At 41.1% G+C, this 24,979-nt stretch overlaps 1 protein-coding gene across 1 annotated transcript in view; it reads left to right on the plus strand.

Moving 5' to 3' along the window:
* The window catches only part of LOC126187970 (voltage-dependent calcium channel subunit alpha-2/delta-3), an 865,148-nt gene that overhangs the window by 702,003 nt on the left and 138,166 nt on the right, over window positions 1–24,979 (plus strand). The window contains exon 19 of the mRNA XM_049929356.1: window positions 10,414–10,507. Coding sequence (XP_049785313.1) covers window positions 10,414–10,507 — 94 coding nt within the window. The remainder of the gene's footprint in view (window positions 1–10,413; window positions 10,508–24,979) is intronic.

The raw sequence follows: 24,979 nt of genomic DNA on the forward strand, positions 1-24,979 counted from the left end.
CCTGTGCCATGCACATCACTGTGGTTTGCAGAATATAGTTGTAGAGATGGATGTAGATCATTGATGTAGGTTAAAATCAGTCATTATGGCACTCCATTGGTTATGTTCTCTCTTTACGAAGTTATTTTCATGCCTGAGATACAGTCTGTTAAAGACAACTGGTGTTTTCTGTAGTGGAGGTAAGCATCCATCCATGTAAGAAGGATTATGTAACTGTTTGGTTTGCTGAATAACTTTTTGTGGTCCACACAATAGACACTCAATATTCCAGCGTGATAATTTTTCTTGCTTAGCTGTGCTAGCATATCATTTGAGATGTGTTATGTTGTTTTCTCTGTGGAGAATGTTTCACAAAAACCACAACAGGTCAGTTAACAAGTTCTGCTTAATTAAATGACTCAGTATTCTGTCATACTCCCCTTTCTCAAGCAGTTTGGAAAAGGCTGGGAGGAAATATATATATATAAAATTCACAGCTGTTCAAGACTTGAAAAAGTCTCTGGAACCATACAGTTTCATTTGACTAAACCACCTAAGCCTGAGTTTCAGGCAGGATCCTTGTTTCATTCGATGCTGAGGTGCTATACCAGTACAGTTGGAGAAACTCTGCAATGCAATTCAAATTTAGGGGGAATACCAAGTGGGCTGAGGCATGAATGGGAATTTGTATTGAGGAGGGAGGCATGCAGGTTTGTCTATGCAGTTGTGCAAAGCCACTGTGCCAGTGTGGCATAGTGGTTGGTGCACCTGCCTAGTGAGCACGAGACCTGGGTTTGAATTCCAGACTCGGTACAAATTTTCATTTGTGGCTTCAGTGTGTGTGTGTGTGTGTGTATTTATTTAAGTCTGTCAGGAAATGTGCCCAGAGGCATAATAGATTACAAAATAGCTTAAGTGTAATCTTGTTAAATAAGCACAAGATTTTGATGTTTACCTAGAAATCTAATCACAGCCAGCAGAACCACTACTTTTTAGTGGCGCGATGAATTCTGTAACCTACTTAGGGGTTTAAGAAGGGATTAAAAACAGCCTTGACAACAATAAAATATTTATTTGTTATGGCTACTGGTTTCGGCTAGTATGTGACCATCTTCAGACCATTTATACCAGGATGGCAGGTCATATGGTGAACAGAGCAGTTGTTCTGGTTACAACAAGTGTTGTGTGGTAGGAGGAGTTCGTGGAATAGAGTGAGACAGGTCTTTTGATAGATGACTTACTGGTTGTGCCACAAGGTGAAAGGATTGAAATAATTGTAGGAATGTAGCTGGACAATGTCATCGACAACTGCTCATATTTCCACAGGAGTACACACTGTCATTCTCAAGGCAAAACTGCAGCATGTCAGCTCTGTGCAAGAGAATTTAAAACTTTCATTTGCAGAACAATTCCTGAAGGATGACCATACAAATGTACTCACTCACACACACACACACACACACACACACACACACACACACACACACTGTATACACTAGTCCCATCACACAACCATAGACGATCGACATCAGAAGTTATCGATAATGAAAATTAATAATGAATAGGTGAGGTAGCGTTAACTCTGTCCTTCTGTTTTTTGACAATGGTGGGAGCAAAATTCCACACAGAATTCAAATAAAAACCTCAATCTCTATTTACAAGGTTACTTGCTAATTTCATTTAAACTGCTTCTTAAATAACACTATCCCAATAGCTGCAAGTCGTGCCTGAATGTCTGGTTTGTTGCATACCAAAGGGTGACCGGTGCCGACAATGCTCTACAGTAACAGATTTTCTTGGATATTGTGTGTGTGATAGTGATCAAAAAAAACATTTCACACAATATTTCTGCAAAATACAACCAACACCATTGGAAATGCTTGCTGCATAAAGCAAAAAGGTGCCAACTTGTTATTATCATCACTCATCCTGTGAATGGTTGGTCAGTAGCACGACTCATGTCTAACCTGTCTCTCACTGTAAGCATTGTGCAGAAAAGTGACCTTAAGATGGGCTTATTCAGTCAACAAAGTCTCAGGGTCTGAGATGATGGTGACCCTGTGAACCAAGGTATGAAGCTCCCCTTCACACTGAGCCAGGTGGTGACAACTATCAGCCTGTAGATAAAAGTCAATGTGAGTAGGCTTCCTGTAAATGGCATGTCCCAACATGTCATCAACCTTTCTCCTGCCTGATATGCCAAGGAAGGGAAGGCAGCCATTCTTCTCCATCTACATCATGAAACAAATATTTGGGTGGATTGAATTCAGGTGTTCTAAAAAGTCTGTCAAATTCTCACTGCCATGAGGCCAAACAACAAAAGTATCATCTACATATCTAAAAAACACACAGGTTTCATAGCTACTGACTCAAAGACATGTTTTTGAAGTCTTCCATAAACAAGTTGTCAATAATGTGCGGCAATGAACTTCCCATTGCAATTCTATCTGCTGCTCGTAGCACTGGTTGTTGAATAAAAACTAAATGGAAGTCAATGCACATTGAAATAGGTTTGTCAAGCCTAACCTCAATCAATTGTAACCAATCAGACAGAGGAACTAATTATGGGAGAGATGGTGTCAAAACTTACTAGAATATCATGAGTCATTCGAACACATTCTCTATGATTGATGTAATATAATGCTTACACTGACTGATTAGTGGGCTCCGCAGAGTTGCAAGGTGTTTTACTACACAATATTACTCACAATCAGCCTAAGAAGAATCCCTTCCTTGTGGACCTTAGGCAGGCCATGAAAACTAGGGCCATCACAATAATAGTCTTGATATTCTCCTGTGATATGGAACTTTCTTCAGGAGCCTGTTAGTCTTTCTCTCACTGATCCTGTGATTTGCTGAATCAGGAAGTAAAAACTCCAGCTTTTGAATGCAATCCAGCTTGTTCAAAATAACTGTAACATTGCCATTGTCCACAGGTAAAATAACAATATCTGGATCAACTCTAAGAGAAACTAAAGCAGCCGTCTCAGCTGCTGTTATGGTGTCATGGTGTTAGGTGAATGTGTCCCAGTCAGCACACAATATGCCTCTCTCCTAGCTTCCTCTGCAACTTCAGGAGGTAGTTTAAAAACAGCCTGTTCAACAGACTTAATAAAATCAACCACTAGCAAACACTTGGGCTTCAGTGTAAAATGTAACTAGCATGGATAAAGCTGCATCATGAAAAGCTTTCTCCATTGATATATAGCATGACACTATGAGCCATGGAAATTTCTCACTTCACCAAATACGGGCAGTTACAGAATGAAATTTCCAATCAGAATGTGACTGTGAAACACTGTCCAGCCAATCATAAGAAAAAGCTGACAGTTTTGAAGCAGTCATTAAATGAAACTGCTGATGAGTGTAATGGATCCTGTATGTTCACTTAATAGTTGATCTGGATATTGTTATTTTACCCATGGACAAGGGTAATGCTACAGTTGTTCTCGACAAGCAGGATTATGTTTAAAAGATGTAGTGCTTACTATCTGATTCACGTATCGTGGGATCAATGCTGACACCACAAAAAGTGTTGAGTGAAAGACTGGCAGTCTCTTCTGTCTGATTTGCTATGATTGATTCAGGTCAGGTTTGGTGTTGAATTAATGAACCTATTTTGACATGTGTTAACTTCCATTTACTTTATGTTCAGCGAACAGTATTAAGATCAGCAAATGGAGCTGCAATTGGAAACCTGTTGTAACCTGTTATTGCCTATTTTTTTTTATGGAAGACTCTGAGAAAAGTGTCTTGGAATCAGCGGCTTTGAAACCTGTGTGTTTTTTCAAATATGTAGATGACAGTTTCGTTGTTTGGCCTCATGACAGTCAGAATTTGAGTGACTTTTTAGAACACCTGAATTCAATCCACCCAAATATTTGTTTCATGGTGGAGGTGGAAAAGGATGGCTGCCTTCTCTTCCTTGATGTGCTGGTAAGGAGGAAAGTTGTTGGCACATTGGGAAATGCTATTTGTAGAAAGCCTAGTCACATTGACTTGTGTCTACAGGTTGATAGTTGTCACCAGCTGACCCAGTGTGAAGGGGAGCTTCATACCTTGGTTCACAGGGCCGCCATCATCTCAGACCCTGAGACTTGGTTGGTGAATAAGCCCATTTTAAGGTCACTTTTCTGCACAATGCTTACAGTGAGAGACAGGTTAGACATGAGTCGTGCTATTGACCAACTATGTATAGGGTGAGTGCTGATAATACTGAGGCGGCACCAAATTCTGCACCCTTTTTGTCTTACACAGGGAGCATTTCCAATGGGGTTGGTTGTGTTTCACAGAAGTATGTTGTGAAATGTGTTTCTTGTCCACCGTCTAAGATTAGGGTACTTTTAGGTTCCACAGAGGATGATCCTGGTTTGTGTAATATAGGTGTCTACTGTATTCCTTACACTTGTGGCATGTCATATATTGGACAGACTGTCAGAACTGTGGAGGACTGGTCTACTGAACATAAGTGTCACACAAAATTACAACAGCTGAGAAAATCCACTATTGTGGAACATTGTCTTGGCACAAGTCATCTTTTGGAATATAACAACACAAAGATTGTGGCCTGCACTTCCAGCTATTTGAGAGTGTTATTAAGGAAGCAGTTGAAATTAAATTAGCAAGTAATCCCATAAAAAGACTTACAGATTTTTGTTTAAATTCCATGTAGGATCCTGCTCTCTCCTTTGTCAAAAAACACAGGTGCAAAGTTAATACTACCCTCACCCATAGGATATTAATTTTCACTATCGACAACTTCTAATGTTGGTTGTCTTTGGTACTGTGATGGCACTAGTGCTCACAGTGTTTGTGTGTGTGTATGTGTGTGTGGTCTGCTTTCTGGAATTTCTGCGCAAAACTGAGTTTTTAAATTCCCTTGCACAGTACTTACTTGATACAATTTTGCCTTGAAAATGACAGGGTATGCTCCTGTCAAAATATCAATGGTTGTTGACGACATCGTGTAGCTGCAATTCTATATTATTTGAACATTGTATATGCCAGGAGAAACTCAAGTCTCACAAGATGAGAAGAATTCTGGGGGTAGAGCACATATAGTACTAGGGACAGAAAGTTGGCTGAAACCAGACGTAAACAGTAATGAAATCCTAAACTCAGATTGGAATGTATACCGCAGAGACAGGCTGGACAGTGAAGGGGGAGGCGTGTTTATAGCGATAAGAAGTGCAATAGTGTCGAAGGAAATTGACAGAGATCCGAAATGTGAAATGATTTGGGTGAAGGTCACGGTTAAAGCAGGCTCAGACATGGTAATTGGATGTCTCTATAGGCCCCCTGGCTCAGCAGCTGTTGTGGCTGAGCACCTGAAGGATAATTTGGAAAATATTTCGAGTAGATTTCCCCACCATGTTATAGTTCTGGGTGGAGATTTTAATTTACCAGATATAGACTGGGAGACTCAAACGTTCATAACGGGTGGCAGGGACAAAGAATCCAGTGAAATTTTTTTAAGTGCTTTATCTGAAAACTACCTTGAGCAGTTAAACAGAGAACCGACTCGTGGCGATATAATATTAGACCTTCTGGTGACAAACAGACCCGAACTATTTGAAAAAGTTAATGCAGAACAGGGAATCAGCGATCATAAAGCGGTTACGGCATCGATGATTTCAGCCGTAAATAGGAATATTAAAAAGGGTAGGAAGATTTTTCTGTTTAGAAAAAGTGACAAAAAGCAGATTTCAGAGTACCTGTTGGCTCAACACAAAAGTTTTGTCTCAAGTACAGATAGTGTTGAGGATCAGTGGACAAAGTTCAAAACCGTCGTACATTATGCGTTAGATGAGTATGTGCCAAGCAAGATCGTAAGAGATGGAAAAGAGCCACCATGGTACAACAACCGAGTTAGAAAACTGCTGCGGAAGCAAAGGGAACTTCACAGCAAACACAAACATAGCCAAAGCCTTGCAGTAAAACAAAAATTACGCGAAGCGAAATGTAGTGTGAGGAGGGCTATGCGAGAGGCGTTCAGTGAATTCAAAAGTAAAGTTCTATGTACTGACTTGGCAGAAAATCCTAAGAAATTTTGGTCTTATGTCAAAGCAGTAGGTGGATCAAAACAAAATGTCCAGACACTCTGTGACCAAAATGGTACTGAAACAGAGGATGACAGACTGAAGGCCGAAATACTAAATGTATTTTTCCAAAGTTGTTTCACAGAGGAAGATTGCACTGTAGTTCCTTCTCTAGATTGTCGCACAGATGACAAAATGGTAGATATCGAAATAGACGACAGAGGGATAGAGAAACAATTAAAATCGCTCAAAAGAGGAAAGGCCTCTGGACCTGATGGGATACCAGTTCAATTTTACACAGAGTACGCGAATGAACTTGCCCCCCTTCTTGCAGCGGTGTACCGTAGGTCTCTAGAAGAGCGTAGCGTTCCAAAGGATTGGAAAAGGGCACAGGTCATCCCCGTTTTCAAGAAGGGACGTCGAACAGATGTGCAGAACTATAGACCTATATCTCTAACGTCGATCAGTTGTAGAATTTTGGAACACGTATTGTGTTCGAGTATAATGACTTTTCTGGAGACTAGAAATCTACTCGGTAGGAATCAGCACGGGTTTCGAAAAAGACGGTCATGTGAAACCCAGCTCACACTATTCATCCACGAGACTCAGAGGGCCATAGACACGGGTTCCCAGGTAGATGCCGTGTTTCTTGACTTCCGCAAGGCGTTCGATACAGTTCCCCACAGTCGTTTAATGAACAAAATAAGAGCATATGGACTATCAGACCAATTTTGTGATTGGATTGAGGAGTTCCTAGATAACAGGATGCAGCATGTCATTCTCAATGGAGAGAAGTCTTCCAAAGTAAGAGTGATTTCAGGTTTGCTGCAGGGGAGTGTCATAGGACCGTTGCTATTCACAATATACATAAATGACCTGGTGGATGACATCGGAAGTTCACTGAGGCTTTTTGCAGATGATGCTGTGGTGTATCGAGAGGTTGTAACAATGGAAAATTGTACTGAAATGCAGGCGGATCTGCAGCGAATTGATGCATGGTGCAGGGAATGGCAATTGAATCTCAATGCAGACAAGTGTAATGTGCTGCGAATACACAGAAATATAGATCCTTTATCATTTAGCTACAAAATAGAAGGTCAGCAACTGGAAGCAGTTAATACCATAAATTATCTGGGAGTACGCATTGGGAGTGATTTAAAATGGAATGATCATATAATGTTGATCGTCGGTAAAGCAGATGCCAGACTGAGATTCATTGGAAGAATCCTAAGGAAATGCAGCCCGAAAACAAAGGAAGTAGGTTACAGTACGCTTGTTCGCCCACTGCTTGAATACTGCTCAGCAGTGTGGGATCCATACCAGATAGGATTGATAGAAGATATAGAGAAGATCCAACGGAGAGCAGCGCACTTCGTTACAGGATCATTTAGTAATCGCAAAAGTGTTACGGAGATGATAGATAAACTCCAGTGGAAGACTCTACAGGAGAGGCGCTCAGTAGCTCGGTACGGGCTTTTGTCAAAATTTCGAGAACATACCTTGACCGAAGAGTCAAGCAGTATATTGCTCCCTCCTACATATATCTCACGAAGAGACCATGAGGATAAAATCAGAGAGATTAGAGCCCACACAGAGGCATACCGACAATCCTTCTTTCCACGAACAATACGAGACTGGAATAGAAGGGAGAACCGATAGAGGTACTCAAGGTACCCTCCCCCACACACCGTCAGGTGGCTTGCGGAGTATGGATGTAGATGTAGATGTAAGATTTATAAGAGTGTGGGAGGGGTAGAGAAGGAGGGTAGGGGAAAAATGGGAGAAAGGTAGAGGTGAAGGTGGAGATGAAGAGGGAAAGTGAGAGGGAGAGTGGTGGAAAAAGGAGAGAGGGAGAGGGAGATCAGTGAAGAATGGGGGAGGGGCAGGGGAGGAAGATTCATTGGAGAAGGCAGTACATGATCTGGTCAGGAAAGGAATGGTGTGGACAGAAGAGGGAATGGGAAAGGGAAGTAGAGGCAATGGGAAACAGTTTAGTGGAGATATAGGCCAGGGGGATTGCAAGAGCACAGGATAATGTGGAGAGACAATTGCCACCTGCATAGCGCAGAAGAACTTGTGCTGGGAGGGAGTATCTAAATGGCCCATGTAGTGAAAAAGCTGTTGAAGAAATTTGTGTAGTGGTGTGCACCATTTTCAGCTACTGGATGATCTAGTTTGTGGTTCATCACAGTTTGGCAGTGACCATTCATGCAAGTAGGCAGTTAGTTACTTATCATGTCCACATAGAATTCTGTGCAGTAATTGCAGCATAGTTGATGTATAAAATGGCTGATTTCACATGTGGCCCTGCCTTTTATTGGGTATGAAATGCCTGTGTTTGGACTACCATAGGAGATGGTGGGTGGGGTATGTGGAAGGTCTTGCAGCTGGGCCAACAACAAACATGGGGTGTAGGACAGCAATAGGGTTGGACAAGGATATGCTGTATGTTGGACAGGCAGTGGACCACTGTTGTGGGTGATGTGGCTAGGATATCTTTCATCTTAGGGCACAACAAGAGTTAGTTGAAGCTGTGATGAAGGATGTGGTTGAACTTTTTAAGCCCAGGGTGATATGGATGATCAGAGGAGTGCTTGTCAGTGGCTGGTTTACAGCCATAAGGCTCTAGACTCAGAGGATGACATGGCACACAAGATGGTTTATGGATGATCTGGGTATGGTATTGTCTGTCAATAAAGGCTATGGTAAGGTTATCATTATATTTATAAAACTCCCTCTTTCTATTGAAGAAGAAGCAGCCACAGATGGCAAGGCTGTAAGGAAAAGACTTGTAGACATGGAACGGGTGACTGCTGTCATGGTGGAATTACTACTGTTGGGGGTTAGTGCGCTTGATGTGAACAGAAGTATTTTTGGAGCCACCTGGGAGGTGAAAAGCCACATCTAGGAAGATGGTTCATTTTGGTGAGAAAAACCAGGTGAACCAGATTTGGTAGCAGATGTTCAGGTTATGGAGGAAAGAGTGAAAGTTGTCCTTGCCATGAGTTCAAAAGAAAATGTTTTCAATGAATCTGAAGTACCCAAGAGGTTTTAGGTATTGACTGAAGTATACCTCCAGATGGCCCATATATAAGTTGTTGTAACAAGTAACAAAATGTCTACTTGTAAGAATGGCCACTGCCAAACTGTGGTGAACTGCAAGCTTGACCATGCAGTTGCCAAACATGCTGCACAGATGACTTGAATGGCTGCATCACTACACTGGTGAACTGGATACTCCCTTCAAGTGAAAATTTCTCTGAACTATGCAGGTAGAAATTCTCTCCTCAGCATATCCTGCACTCTCATGGCCTCCTGGTGTAAATATCCACTAATCTGTTTCCCACTGCCTTATCTTACCCTTTTCCTTCTCACTCCTGTCCACACCAGTCCTTCCCATTTTATATCTCTTAATTGCTCTACCTTCTGAACTCCTTTTGTCTTGTTGTGCAGGCACTGAGTCATCTGTCAAGAGATCTGCCTGACTCTACCCTACCTCCACCAGTCCAGGCAACTGCATTCACTAAACAATAATCAGCTATCAGTCAGGCTGCAGCTGTGGGAATATACGTTTGGGTGTATTTTTGGTCGTATTTGTGAATGTGTGTAGTGTTGCTAAAGAAAGAACAAGAATTCACAAATTATTTTAAATACTGTTTTCTCTTACTTCTTTCTATGCTCCACCCATCAGTCTGATGTAGGTGAATAGATGTTTTTCCCCTATTTTAAGAAAATACATATTAATAGGTGAAGCTACTTCACTTGAGATGTAACTTGTGTTCTAATATTATGAGTACACAGAACTCTGTAACATACAAGACACTCTGTGCAAGATGTTGGTCAAGAAGGACACTGCACATTTTGACTTGTGAGTACAATAGTTCTTTCCATACTCACAATTCATGTCACATGTAATGAAGCCCATTTTCTCTTGATGTGATTTTAGCTTCTTGCCCCTGTCTGTAATCTGTTTTTTAACTTCATGAATCAGCTTACTTTGTGTGTAGGAAGGGAAGCTGTCCAACTGTTATCATCCCTCTGCCTTGATGAGGTATCTTCTTCCTATGCTCCAGTAAACCCAGTATATACTGGCAAGGAACTCTTCTGGAACGCTGTTGAGGAGGAGTAGAACTTCCATATAGCGAGTACACACTCTCCTACTCCACTTTAAACGCCTCATTATTGGCAGCCATTTCTCTTTATAGGAGGTCACAATATTCCAGCTAAATAATATAGATTATATACTGGTATTAGCTTTAAGCAACCTTCTGTCACCCTGTATTTTACATGGCAGCTATTTATTTAATAGAATGAAGTAATCATAAAGTATCAAATTGGGATCAAAACTAAGATTTCGCCCATAAGTAGATATTCAGCTTAAATTTTCCTGTTTCAGGTGACAAGACATTGATGCAGTCTCTTGTGTATGATGCAGTGATTACAGATGGCCTAGAACGGCAGACTCCTTCATCAGTTGGCCAAGATACAAAGTGAGTACAGTAAGTTACAGCAAATGTAAAAATCTATATATGCACCATGCACCACCACCACCAGTACCATCACCATCACATTAAATATGTGTTATTTTAGATGTACACTTTTTGAGTCAGTTACCACAAATTTGAAATTTGCACAGCAAAAATTTATATGATATTGCATGGCTAAAACACCATTCACAATAATGTGAAGCACATTTTTTGATATTAGGTTTGGATTATTTTAAAATTTAAAGCAATGCAGTAAAACTGGTCTCCAGCAAAGTTGGCATCAAAGCCATTGTGTAACTCTCGATTTAAACTTACAGCTTGGCTCACTGTGAATTTGCTGGATCGATAGATAGCAGTCATTACACATATAATAATCAACCACAAAAAATCTGTTTGATGTAATTACACACTTAAACATGCCCACTAAGTCTTAATCTGTTTGCCATGTCTATATTGCATAGGTGCTTCACATCTGTCGCAAAACACTCTAGGGCACAACAATATTTGATTGGTGACTAAACAATTTGTTGATTACTCATTCCAGAGAATGGAAAATGCACAGTCCTCATGCTTACATCTGTGCCATGTATTTACTTGCATTGTTGTCTTATTTTCAAAAATAATTTTTGCTTGACAACATGCTTCAGTTGGAAGAGACTTATAATGGTGACAACAGTAAAATGTAAAACTAAGAAAAATCAGTAATTCTGTTCATCATTAGTTACATCATTTGTTGACCCATCTATGAGCGTATAACCAATGTAATTTATTCTGGTGATGAGATTATCTTTATTTACTAATAAAGTGAAAACTGTAGATGTATTATTATGTGTGTGCAAAGAAATCTGTTATGACTTTTGTACTATAATGCAATATTTATATCCCTTGAATTTCAAACTTAATTTACTGTTGTGCCATGAATGTTTATTGGATGTCTTAATACTAAGGAAAGTCATTTCACATAGATAACTGATTCCTGTACTTCAGACTGAATCTTTTACCTACAACAGTTTCAGCACTGTTACAAAATTTCCTGTCAGAATGAGACTGTGGTGCATTGGTTGTTGAACCCACATACATCCTTTTCACGGGTAATGCTTTTATCAGCAGTGTTGTTTAGGCATGTCAAATGACTCCAATTAAGCTTCTGCTATTGTTACTTCTTCCTTTCCAACTCCACACAATCTGTTTTGTGTTTGGAAAGATGCAGAAATTTACTGATAGACTGAAGCTTTAAGCTGAGTCGTGAGATTTGACTTGATGTCACTGTTAGTAGCAGCATTGCTCACAAGAGGTGGGAGTATAATTACAGGGCTCAGTTCAGAGCACATCTGTAATCTGTCAGGAAGTGTCATACATGAAAATTTTTCTTTCAACTCTGGAGGTTATAGAATGAATTACTTTCTTTTTCCAAACCAAATTCCTAATAAATATTAATGAAAGAATTTTCTTTATTTTGTATAAGAAATGAAGGAACAGTTTCTCATTTTCTTCCTTTCCCTCATAGTGCAAAACAACTAAGAGTATTGGACAAAGCTTATGGCTAAATTAACATCTTGCCATCTATTAAATAATAGTTTAATATTACAACCATCAGATATCCTCAGCCCAGAATTTTAAAGTTGTGAAGAGTAAATCAAATAACTGGTCAATGTTCAGATGTCAGAAACTAAGATTCTTGATTTTTTTGTTAATTAAACATTAGCCAGAAGATTTTTAATTTTTTGGGTAGAGGATAAAATGCCACATATTGTTTTCCACCTTGTAACATGAAGGCTTTAAATTATATATACTTTCTGAGTCATTAGATTGCTTAGCATTTCACAACAGTATTTTGCTCATATCTTATTAGGCTACCAGTATGTGAATCATTTACTGTTTATCATTCAGAAACATTAAAAAAGTGCTGCAATTAGTTATAATTTTATAGTTGTAGTCAGAAAATTGTTAAATATACTCTCATAGACAAAATCTCATAAAAGCACTATGGAAACTATATTTTCCCAACAGATTAGGAAATTAGAAGGGAACAAAAAAAGAAAACTGATGTGTGAGTTATAATAGAAAGGTAGATGAAGCCAGGAATATGGGGTGTATGAGGTGCTACCTAAAATATCTTGAGAATTTCATTGTACTGGTCAAACCAGAAGCAGTACGGCATCTGCCACTAGATGTCGCAAGGTACATATCTTAGCTATTGTGGCACAAAGTTGTGTCATCTTTGGTGCATGCAATTTTGAGTTGTAGTGGTGCATGTCAGGATGTGCCTCAGTGCATCTGCAAATTGTGAAATGGATAACATGAAGAAGCAATGGGTTTGCATCAGATTCTGTTTCAAGTTGAAGAAACTGTAGCTGAAACCCACCACATGCTGAGAGGGGCATTTGGTGGTAGCACACTGAGTCAAACAAGAACATTTGAGTGTTTCAAGAGCTTCAAGGAAGGCCTAGAATCTGTGGAAGGTGACAAACATTCCAGTCAACTATCAACATGTACAATGCTGGAAATGATCATGAAACTGCATGACTTTATTCACGAATATCAAAGGCAGACAATTCACAATGTTTGCAACAGACTTGAGCTGTCATACTGTATATGTCAGTGAATTCTAACCAATGTGCTGAACATGAGATTAATTACAGTGAATTCGGTCCCTTGCCTGCTCAGCATCAACCAACAAAACCTCAGGATTCAGACATGTACTGAGCTGCAACAAAGAGTTTGAGAGTGACCAAAATTATTATCCAGAGTCATAACAGATGATGATCTTGGGTCTATGGTTATGATCCCGAAATAAAGCAGCAATTATCACAATGGTAAATGCTGTTCTCTCTCTGGCTGTCAAAAGTTTGACAAGTTTGTAGCGATGTGAAGTCAACACAGATCATTTTTTTTTATTTCTGGGAAACAGTGCATAAGGAGTTTGTTCCACATGGTCAGACTGTCAATGGTTAGTTTTACTGCAAGGTTTTGAGGTGACTGAGGGAAAATATTCAGTGTAAATGGCCAAAGTTGTAGAAAAAGAAAGACTGGTTCATCCACCATGACAATGCACCAGTGCAGACATCAATCATTGTGAAGGAATTCGTGACCAAAAACTACATGGCAGCAGTACCCCTCCCTCCCTACCTACCAGGCCTAGCTCCATGTGACTTCTGCCCGTTCCTGAAGATGAAAATTGTGTTGAAATGGCAATGTTTTGACTTTATTGAAGATGTTCAAGTGAAATCACAAAGGGTCCTGAACACTGTTCACCATGTAGTCTTTAAGGGCTTCCGAAAATGGCCTGAGGTGACTACTTTAAAGGTGACAGAAGACATTAAGAACTAAGTATATTTTTCTGATTTTTACAATTCTTGGATATTTTGGGTAGCACCTCACATAAAGGTATCCAGGGATACAGAAGTGTAGCTAATAAAGCACTCACTACTATGATTTGTAGCCATCAGTGAGTTCTCTGGCCGGTGCTCTTGTTTCAGCACAGGTGTTTGTTTCACCTACGAGCACTCCAGGGGGGGCAAACAGTGAGAACTTCTTTGCTATTAGAGACACACTGTGCCTATCATAAATTTGTCACATTTTATAAGTTACAAGTTATTGCTGTTTGTTAACATGTTATATGTTAATAAATGTTTGTTGATCAGATTATACAAGTGCCGATAATTTGTGTGCTATTGTGGCTGGTGTACCCAAACACACGCGTAAGTAGTTTGGAGGGATATTACTGTAGCTGTTCTGACATTGGTGACTCTGACGAGATAAGCCTATAGACACTAGAAACAGAAGTACAAAGTGTCATGACTGACCAAACGATTTTCAAACTACTGAAATGCAGGACACCACAGATGGTAAAGGTCCAACATTGTCACGACTTGTCCTTTGTTTTCTGTCATTCTGGCCTCAAAATCCAGGGCCTCAGTTTGTGCACTTGGAAGCTAGTTTTCATTATGCAGGACTAATCACAGATTCTGTGAAGTTTATGCTATTGGTCAGTCAGCTCACTCACCACTGTGTAGTCAAAGACAGTTGTTTCACTGAGTGTCTGCACCATATTGTTTCACTGAGTGTCTGCATCACAGCAGCAGAGCATGCATCTGCAGTGTTAATGAAAGAAGACATCGGAGACAGGAAGCCATCACAATACCTCAGGCTCCTACATAGTAAAGTCTACATTGGAACTGTACCGAAAACAATATGTCTTACAGTCTGAAGTTGCCTCCTCCAGCTCAGGTTAAGGCCATTGTAGCATCTTGTATTGAAATGCCCTTGGATACTATCAAAGATCTGTCTGACAGGCTTCAGGAAGCAATAATGCTGCCATCAATAAGTAGTGCAACAGTGCTGTGCAACAGTGCCTCACCATTTGCAGTGACACTAGTGGATTACGATTGGCTTGCCAAATGAATAAACTGCTGGCTCCATGCAGTTATAGCAAGGTTAGAGATCATTACTGCAGAAAATCCGGTAGTTGTTCAAGAACTAACTCACTGGCAGTACAGATCAGTCACCTACAACACATTGGTGTCACCAGATATTTGGGGATAAGTTGTGCAAACATACATCACATAGCACTACCTAAACGGTAGGGGCAGTTAGACACAGGCACATTGAATTGCAGGACAGTCTCTCAGCATCACTATATTAGTGACTGGAAGACCAGACAGAAATTTGTTTTGGACAAAGGCTCAGATTTGTTCATTTATCCAAGAACTTTTCTGTATAACTGCTGGCCACCACGTTTGTTCATCTTTCTAGCACTAACTGTGTTTAGTGTGCTTTCTTGTGCAAAGACTTTCATGCAAATTCCTGTGATGAACTAAGACATTCCAAAGACTGTTGTAATCACTCCGGTCAGCTTATTCAGAAGTCCTCATATGACATTTAATGTACACAGTGATGCTCAGTCATGACAAAGGTTCATTGTCTCTGTGCTGCAGGACTGTAATTCTGCTTTGCATACTTGGATGAGCTTGTCTTTTTAGTCACACAAGAACAGCATCAGCAACACTTCACTCACTCACACATTCACTGGTCATACCGGACTCGAGAGTCTATTATCGCAGCAACGTATTTTCGCCATCTGTCCCTGTCTTGGGCCATTTCCTTCCATTCACCTTCAATACCAAGGCTCCTCATATCAGCCTTCACATTGTTCTCCCATCCATGCCTCGGTCTCCCCACAGGACATTTTCCCTCTAAGTGCCCTACCAGTACTCTGCGGACTGCCTTGCCCTCATCCGTTCAAGCTATGTGACCCGCCCATCACAGCCCACGTGATTTAATAATACTGATTATGTCAGGGCTTCATTATGCAGTTTTTGCCACTCTCCGCTAATGTCATCCCTTTTTCCTCCAAAAATTTTCCTCAAAATTTTGTTTTCAAATACTTGAAATGGCTTTTTATTTTGCACAGTGAGAGACCAAGTCTCACACCCATACTGCATAACTGGTAGAATAATAGTTTTGTATATTCTAATATTTAAATTCCTAGACAATATCCGTGATGAAAGTAATCTATTCAGTGAGAAGTAGCACGCATTTCCCGCCCGTAATCTCTTCTTCAGTTCAGATTCAATCTCATTTCTCGAAGTGATGTCTACGCCTAGATACTTAAATGTGTTCACTTTTTCAAACTGCATGTGTCCAACTCTTAACATTTCCTGATTTACTGTTGTTGGCATTCTGGTAGTAACCAGGTATTTAGTTTTGTCTTCACTTATCCTTAGACCTACATCTTCACTAGCCTTGATTAACGCATTCACATTTGCTGTTACAGATTCTTTCCTATCGCTAATGATGTTTAGATCATCTGCATACCCTAATATCTTAATGTTTCCATTTAAATCCACACCCTCTGAATTATCTGCTGCCATTCGTACAATATATTCTAGGACTAAATTAAGAAGTAGCAGAGACAGGGCATCTCCCTGCTTAAGTCCGTTCTTTATTACAAATTCTGATTCCAATTTCCCCACGTGTACTCTACCTCTTGTGTTTTTCAAACTCACTTCTGTAAGTCTAACATACTTCTTTGGTATTCCAAGTTCCAAAAGAATTCTGTACAATTTTGATTGCAATACTGAATCATATGCTTTTGTAAAATCTATGGAAAGATTATGAACTGGTTTATTGTATTCCCATTTCTTTTCCAAAATTTGATGCAGGGTGAATATTTGGTCTATAGTTGATCTGTTCCTCCAAAAGCCAGCTTGGTAATCCCCCACAATTTCATCTGCATATGGTGTAAGCCTGCTTAGCAGAATATTCGAGAAAATTTTGGAACATACTGGTAATAGCGATATCCCTCTATAATTACTGCAATCCATTTTGTCCCCCTTCTTAAAAATTGGGATCAGTATCAACTCCTGCCACTCTTCAGGTGTCATCTCTGAGTTCCATACTTTAGTTATCACTTTGTGAACTACTTCCACCAATTTCTGTCCCCCATTTTTAACTAATTCTGCAGTTATGCAATCTGATCCTAGTGCTTTACGGTTTTTCAGTTTGTTGAATGCATCTCTTACTTCCTTTAACATTGGCTCAGGTATCTGGGGTTCTGCTGTATGTATTTTGTATGCCTGCTCTTTTCCTGCTTCTTGGTGTACATTTAATAGATACTCAAAATACGCCCTCCATTTACTTAATATAGCACTGGGGTCTGTCGGCATCCCCTTGAAGTGCATTTGTCCTAGCCTTGAATCCCTTCCAATACCCATTTATGTCTAGGTAAAGTTCCGTAATGTTTTTTGTTTTACTGTCTGTTTCCATTTTTTTTAATTTGCTTCTTCAAATAATCCCTCTTCTTTGCCTGTAGCCTATGACCAACTTCCCTTCTCATGTTCAAGAACTCCTCTCATTTTCTGCCCCCCATTCTATCCCAATCTAATCGTGCTTTTCTCCTTTCCTCTACCAATTTCTTGCATTCCTCATCAAACCACGGTTTCCTCCTGTTCTTCTTAATTGTACCTAATGTGACCTTCGCTGCCTCTTTGATATTATTCCTCACAGTGATCCACTGTTTATTTACATCCTCGTCTTGATCTTCGTGTGTCCTGAGAGCATCAAACCTATTTGAAATTTCTATCATGTTCCTTCTTCTAAAGTTTTTATCATTTAGCTTGTCAGTGACGAACCTAACAAGTTCTGCATTGTGACACCTTGATGTTGCTGTAGATAGCCGTTGGTGAAATTTGGCAACTACAAGAAAATAATCAGAATCGCAGTCTGATCCCCTGAAAGTCCTAACATTTTGTATACTAGTGTGCCATCTCCGATCTACAAGAACATGATCAATTTGGTTTCGGGTGTGTCCATCTGGAGAGACCCAAGTTGCTTTATGAATGTCCTTCCCTTTGAAAAATGTGCTCTCAACAATCATGTCTTTTGAAACAGCAAAATTAACCACCATTGTGCCATTATCGTTCAAAATGTTATGCAAACTTTCTTTCCCAATTGTAGGCTGGAATACTTCCTCCTTCCCTATCTTCGCATTAAAATCACCTATGATTAATTTTGTATCGTACGAGGAGAACTCATCCCACAGTTGATCTAGTTCTTCATAAAAGCCGTCTTTAACAACCTCTTCAGTGTCCTCAGTTGGTGCATGTACATTAATTACTACTAGTATATTCCACCTGCTGGACAACACTATAACTGACAGTCGGTCACTAATGAACCTTATATCTCTGATTGCATGAAGCACTTTTCTCTGTACTGCGAAACCTGTTCCGAAACTGTGAGCTTCCGCACCTCCATCGAAAAATGTGTAGTTACCCCTCTTTATGCTACCCTCCCCCTGCCACCAAGTTTCTTGAATAGCTGTAATGTCTATATCGTATCTATCTAATTCGTCTAATAATGTCTGTAACATTCCTGACCTGTTCAAACTTTTAACATTCCATGTTCCCAACCTGAAAGTTCCTTTCAGCCTGAATTTCTTCGAAGTTGGTTCCACCCATAGATCCAAATGGGAACCTTGTTTACCTCTGGAATATTTTACTTCAAAGGGACCCATGCCCATTAATGTTGCTGATACTTGATGAATAGATTTGATAGTAAGAGAAGAAGAAACAGGGATGGTTCATCATGCCATCGCCTGCTCCCCACCAGCAGTCCGTGACTGCTTATTTTTTGTATTCGCAGCTACCCTTCATATCTGAAGCCCGTATTCCCTATCCACAACCTGGGGACGTGCTGTGCTGTGGTGGTAGTGGCCCATGAGACAGATCAGCAACACTTGATGAAGATTTTCAAACACTTATAACAGCATGGTATGGTTGAACACAGCTAAGTATTTTTCATGGTAAACCTCAGTTACCTTTTTGGGCCATCTACTTTCGCCTGTGTGGTCTCTGCTGCTACCAGAGAAAGGAAGCTATCATGAAGATTCCAAAGCCATAAACCATCATGGAAGTATGCCATTGCTAAAGGATGCTGAATTTTTGCCAGCAACATCTACCACCATCAGCGAAATTGCACGAACTACTAACAACAGCACTTACTGGATCCAAGACTAAGGGGAATTCACCTATCCACTGGACAGATGAGATAAGCCTTGCTTTTAGTGCAGTGAAGCAAAGCTTAGCAAATGCTGCACTCTTGGCGTATCCTGCATTGAATGCAGCAATTACGTTAAAAGTTGATGCCAGTCGGACAGCTATTGATGCAGTGTTGCAGCAGCAAGTCAGTGGTCCTTGGCAATCACTTACCTTCCTCTCACATAAGCTCTCTGCTTCTCAGTGGAAATAGAGTGTTTGTGATCGTCATCTTTTGTCTGAGTATGGAGGCCAGAGAACTTATAGTATTTATCAATCACAAGCCATTTATCTATGCCTTCAGACAGAACAATAACAAATGATCACCACAGCAATACAGTTTCCTGGAATTTATTGCTCATTTTAGCACTAATATTCACCATATTTATGGTGTAAAAGCATGGCCACTGACTGTCTATTGTGAGTTAACAGTGTGACCAATTTCATTGATTTTGTTCGGCTCATGTAGGCACAGGAATCTAACAAGGAACACCTGAAGCTACTGCACAGTGTATAGTCCAACCTTCAATTACAACATGTTGACATCCCATGTTCTGATGTCAGACTATATTGTGACATCTCCAATAGATGGTCTCACCTGTTTCTGCCACCCACTTTCTGCAGATGTGCTTTTGACAGCCCCCACAGCATGTGCCACCCTGGTGTCAGAGTGTCGAGTCACCTGGTACCAAAATGTTTTGTCTGGTCTGGTGTGCAGAAGAATTGTCATGAGTGGGCTCATACATGCCTTCAATGTGAGCACAGTAAAGTAGCCCATCATGTGCATGTGCCCACTGGAGAATTACCACACACAATAATGCACATTGATGTTGTGGGTCCAGTTCCTCCTTCTAATGGTCAGTGTTATCTGATGACTTGCCCTTGATCATTTATCCGTTGGCCAAATGCTATATACCAGCTGACAATCTACCAGCCTTCACCCTCATTTCAAATTGGGTTTCTCACATCGGTTGTCCACTGCACATTACTGAGAAACATGGCCAACAACTTGAGCCTGAGTTACTTATTAAGTAACTCAGCGAATTCTCTGGTACTCTCCATCACAGGACAACCATTTACCACCTGGCAAATTCTCTGGTACTCTCCATCACAGGACAACCATTTAGCACCTGGTGAACAGTTGTGTGGTTGAATGATGGCACCATTCTTTAAAGCTTGCATTAATGTATCCCATCACAAGCAGGACAACTGCATTACCATACAGTCTTGGACTTTGCATTACTTACAAAATGGACTTATTCTCATCAACAGTGGAGCTTGTATGTGGCAAAACATTTTGAGTGCCTGGTGAATTCATCGATCTGAGATCTGTTCAGTTAACAGATCATGACCCCATTTGATTTAATTTGTAATGTAAGGAAACACATTGCATACATTCACCCACATTAATCCTCCTGACATGGAACAGCATCTACCTTCATGCATCATGAGCTGCAAACATGCATGCATGTTATGTTATATACAGACGGTGTCAGATCATCTCTACAGGCTGTGTACATGAGCTCACATTGGGTGATCAAAAGTGGAGAACAAACACTGGATATTGTACTAAATCACTGGATATTGTACTAAATCATAAAACTACTATTATCTCAATTGACAGGGTAAAACTAGCATATGTATATGCAGAAATGCCACATATGCTTGTGCCTCAAAACCAGCTCAGCATCAAGTACAAGTACTACCATCCAAAACAGATGCAGAAACTGGCAGAAGTATGAGCTTCAGGCATTGAGTTCATTTTAGAGCAAGATATTTGAATGATGCTCCACTTCTCTCTACAAGGCTGGTGTAGTGAATAAAAGAGTCACCCACTTTGTTTCACAGCCATTAGCAAGCTCAGGGAACCAACTGCCAAACTGTCAGAGGTGCTCTTGTTTCAATGTTGGCAGTTGTTTTGTTTATAGATTCTCCATGGGAACAGACAGTGAGAACTTCTTTGCTACTAGTGACACATCACGCCAAGTGTAAATATGCCACAATTAAAAATTGCAAGGTCTTGGGTACCTTCAACATGTATGTCTTAATAGATGTATGTCTTAACAGATTTTTGTTGTTCAGATCTATAATAATTTGTATGCTATTATGGCTGATGTACTTGAGCACATGCGTAAGTAGTTTGAATGGATATTGTCATAGATGCTCCGACAGAACAAAACATTACACAGTTTGTCTGGTACCGAGTGCCACGGATTTCGAATCCATGTCAGACGGAATGGAACTCGATGATCACTAGAGGTCTCTGGAGCAGTCTCGCTGTAAGCCGTGGCTGCATATTCTCCTGGCCCCAAGACTAACTTGTTTGTTCGCGGGCCACTATCATTCGGTCCCACCGCATTTTCATTAGCGGCAACCCAATGACCGTTCCTGTCACAGTTACAACAGCTTGTGACTGAGAAATTTATTTTTTATTTAATCTGCTTCTCATTAAGTCCAGCTCTACTGATGACTTTTAAATATCTAAGAAGCACATTGTTAATTTTATATCTAATGTGCAATGTTGAAGAATTTTATTGTTAGTTGATGTAATGTGTTACTGAAACACAGCCACTTGTCATGCAACATATGTCACGGTTGCTAATTTGTACAATAGTGAGTATAATTAAGCTACGAGTAATGTCAAATCCTGTTCATGCAGTGCTCCCATCATTGAATAAAAATACCAGGTATGATTTGAACCAAACATAGCTTCATAAATGAAGCCTACATGTCCAAGCAAATGTTCAGACCACCCATTCACAACTTCAGAAAGTACCCAGAAAATACAAATAGCTATTTTACTACCTACTTCCAGTCAAAAACATATGATTTACTCCAAAGAAAATGTGTATATGAAAGTAGCTTGGAAGATATACAGAAAACTAGTTGTGGTCATTCTGACAACATCATATTATAAACACCTAACATAAGCAATATCTAGCATGTTATCACATTAGATCCTAACTATATTCCTAGAAATGAAATCTGCTGTTGCTCAATCCTTTCATTTGACATCTTGTGCATAAAAATATTATTGTGTTATTTATATGAAAAATAAATGACATGTAATTATTCATCTGCAGTGGACTGAAGTGTTGCATAGACACAGGTAACAAAAAAATATTATTTACACTAGCTTTCTCTATTGGAAGAGTACACATTCACACACACAACCCCCACAGACAACCAAACACAGTACTAACTATTGATTGTCAATAGCAGTTGCTTAGGCAAATGGATGTGGAAAATAAGTAGGCAAGGATGTACTAGGTGAGGAGGGGGTAGTGTGAGGCAGGTCTTCTGTAAGATGACTCAACAGCTACACAAGAAAAAAGGAGTTCAGAGGGTTGAGCATGTAAGAGATATAGGGGGGTGGGAGACCAGTGGGGGGAGGAGGGTGGAGGAGAGAAGGAGAGAAAGGTGGAGATGATGATGGGGGCAGAGGGGGGGGGGGAGAGAAAGGGAGAGTGGAAAAAGGGGGAGGGAGAGGGGAAAAGGGCAGAGAGAAACAGGGTAAAGATATGGTCGTTTACCACCTCCCTTCTACCTTTGTCTTCCCTCTGGACTCCTTTAATCTTATTATGCAGCCGTTGTCTAATCTCAAAAAAGACCTGCCTCACTATTCCATTATTCTTGCCTTGTGCGTCCTTCCTGGTCTGCTGTCCATCTCCCTCTGCCCAGGCAACTGATATCGCTAATCAGGTTAGTCTTGCTGTGTGTTCTACTAGAGGAAGAGCGAAAACTCAAAAGCTAATGTAAACACTGTTTTCCATTCCATGTTTCTGAGTGACATGCATCAGTCATTTATAGGTGATATGTCGCCTATTCCTTATAAATATTAGTAAGAAATTTGTAAAACCATCATGTCTGCCTGCTTATCTTTGAAAACACTAATCTCCAAAACTACTAGATGAATTTTCATGAGGCCTTTGCAGGTAGCTTGATCATAGGTGGGGCACCATATAGGCTTTAGTTTATCAAAATCAGGTCCTGGAAAAAAGACATGATTTACAGTTTCACTGATACTTTCTTGTCTGTGTATCTGAAAATGCTAATCTCCAAAACTACTAGACAGATTTTGTGGGCTTTCTCTGGTAAGATTTTGTGGGCTTTCTCTGGTAATTTCAACATAGCTAAGGGCACCATATAGGCTATATTTCATCAATATCAGATCACAGAAGAAAAGAAAAATTATACATATTATAAAAATTTATGCATGCATATTTGTACATTCCACATCTCATCCAGAACCAGGGGACGAATTTCAACCAGACTTAGTACCTATATCACTTACTCTCTGGAATGAATCACTGGAGGGGCTGAGAACCCTTGTCTATCCAAGGGATAAAGGTGGGAATGAAAAAGAAGTGTAGGCCATGACACGCAAATATCCAGATTTTATTAATCCAGTGTTTGAGAACGAGAGCACTTAGTGACTTGCAACAGTCTTTACACATAATGTCAAACCCTTACAAAACTTTTTTTCACTGACACCTCCCATGTAATGATGAGAGGAGGTTTATACTTACTACATTTTCTCTGTGTTGTGGCACAACTTGACTAGAAGAAGGGATCTGTAGTAACACTGTTCACGTTACGTCGCACTTCACTTAGCGTAGACCGGGACTGTGTCCTAGGCATGCCCGATGTTGACTGACTGCGCTCAGCCTGTCCTGCCGGAGTTGTTGTTGTTGTTCTTGTTGTTACGCCGGCAGAGGGCACGTCTGAATTCTCGCGTGCCCTCTGGTGGATGGGACTCTACTTGCGGCAACTACCGTCCATGACGCGCCGTGCCAATGTGCGCCTCCCGCGATCTTTCTGGTGGCTACTACACTCCTCCTCCTTCGGGGGGTGAAGCCACTGTGATCCACTACGTCGGAAGGTGGAGCGTCGGGCAGGAGCGATGACCTCCACATCCATGGGATGGCCGGAGTCGAGGGAATCTGCCAACCCTCGAGCCGGAACCTTCGAATACGGCTGGAAGTGACCCACACAAAGAGGACCCCGTCGTCCCACAACCGGAGCCCGGGACAGAACGGGCGACAAGCTGTCGAACTCTGGATCCTGTTCCACCTCAGGAGGGGCAAGACCCAGTGGCGGGGACGAAGGGGAAGGGACGACCACAGGGGAACTAGCCCCCTGCAAAACCGGGCTGGCTAGGGGGGCCGGCTCTCGCTGGGGCAGCTCGAATGACGGCGATGCTGGTGCTGGAGCCACTGGAGGCTGCCAAGGCTGAGAACCATCACAGTGCGGCAGAGTCACAGTGGGGAGAGGAGGTAACGTCCCCTGTGAAACCAATACAGGTGCCGGCAATGGGGAAGCCGGTGTCCGAGAGGTCGGAGGGTGGGTGCCCGAACGTGGACGTAGCTGATTTTGGTGACGACGTACCACCCGGTCCCCCACCTGCAAGGTATAGAGCCGGCGGCCATGTCGGTGCAGGACCACCGCCGGTATCCAACGTGGATTGCGACCAAACCCACGGGCCCAGACAGACATACCCAGTGGAAAGCCAGGTATTCCGTTTTGGGAAGACTGGCGAGGACCAGGCTGGAGGAGGTGCAGCAGAGTCCTAGGTTGACGCCCATGGAGGAGCTCTGCGGGGCTGCGGTCTCCCATTGGTGTGGTCCGGTATGCCGTCAAGAAAAACGTCAATGCTTCCTCTGCAGGAAATTCGTGCACATACTTTTTCATCTGCATCTTAAAGGTGCGCACCATGCGCTCAGCTTCCCCATTCGACTGTGGATGGAAGGGGGGAGAGCAAACGTGCCGAATACCGAAGCGCCTACAAAAATCCTGGAAGGTCTGCGAAAGAAACTGCGGTCCATTGTCCGAGACCAGGGTGATTGGCAGACCTTCCACAGAAAAGATTTTTGCTAGTGCCTGGATTGCAACGTCTGAAGTGGTTGAGGAGCAGCGAACCACATATGGGAATCGGGAATAA

Source organism: Schistocerca cancellata, chromosome 5 (assembly GCF_023864275.1).
Source record: "Schistocerca cancellata isolate TAMUIC-IGC-003103 chromosome 5, iqSchCanc2.1, whole genome shotgun sequence".
In the NCBI taxonomy this organism is placed as follows: Eukaryota; Metazoa; Arthropoda; class Insecta; order Orthoptera; family Acrididae; genus Schistocerca; species Schistocerca cancellata.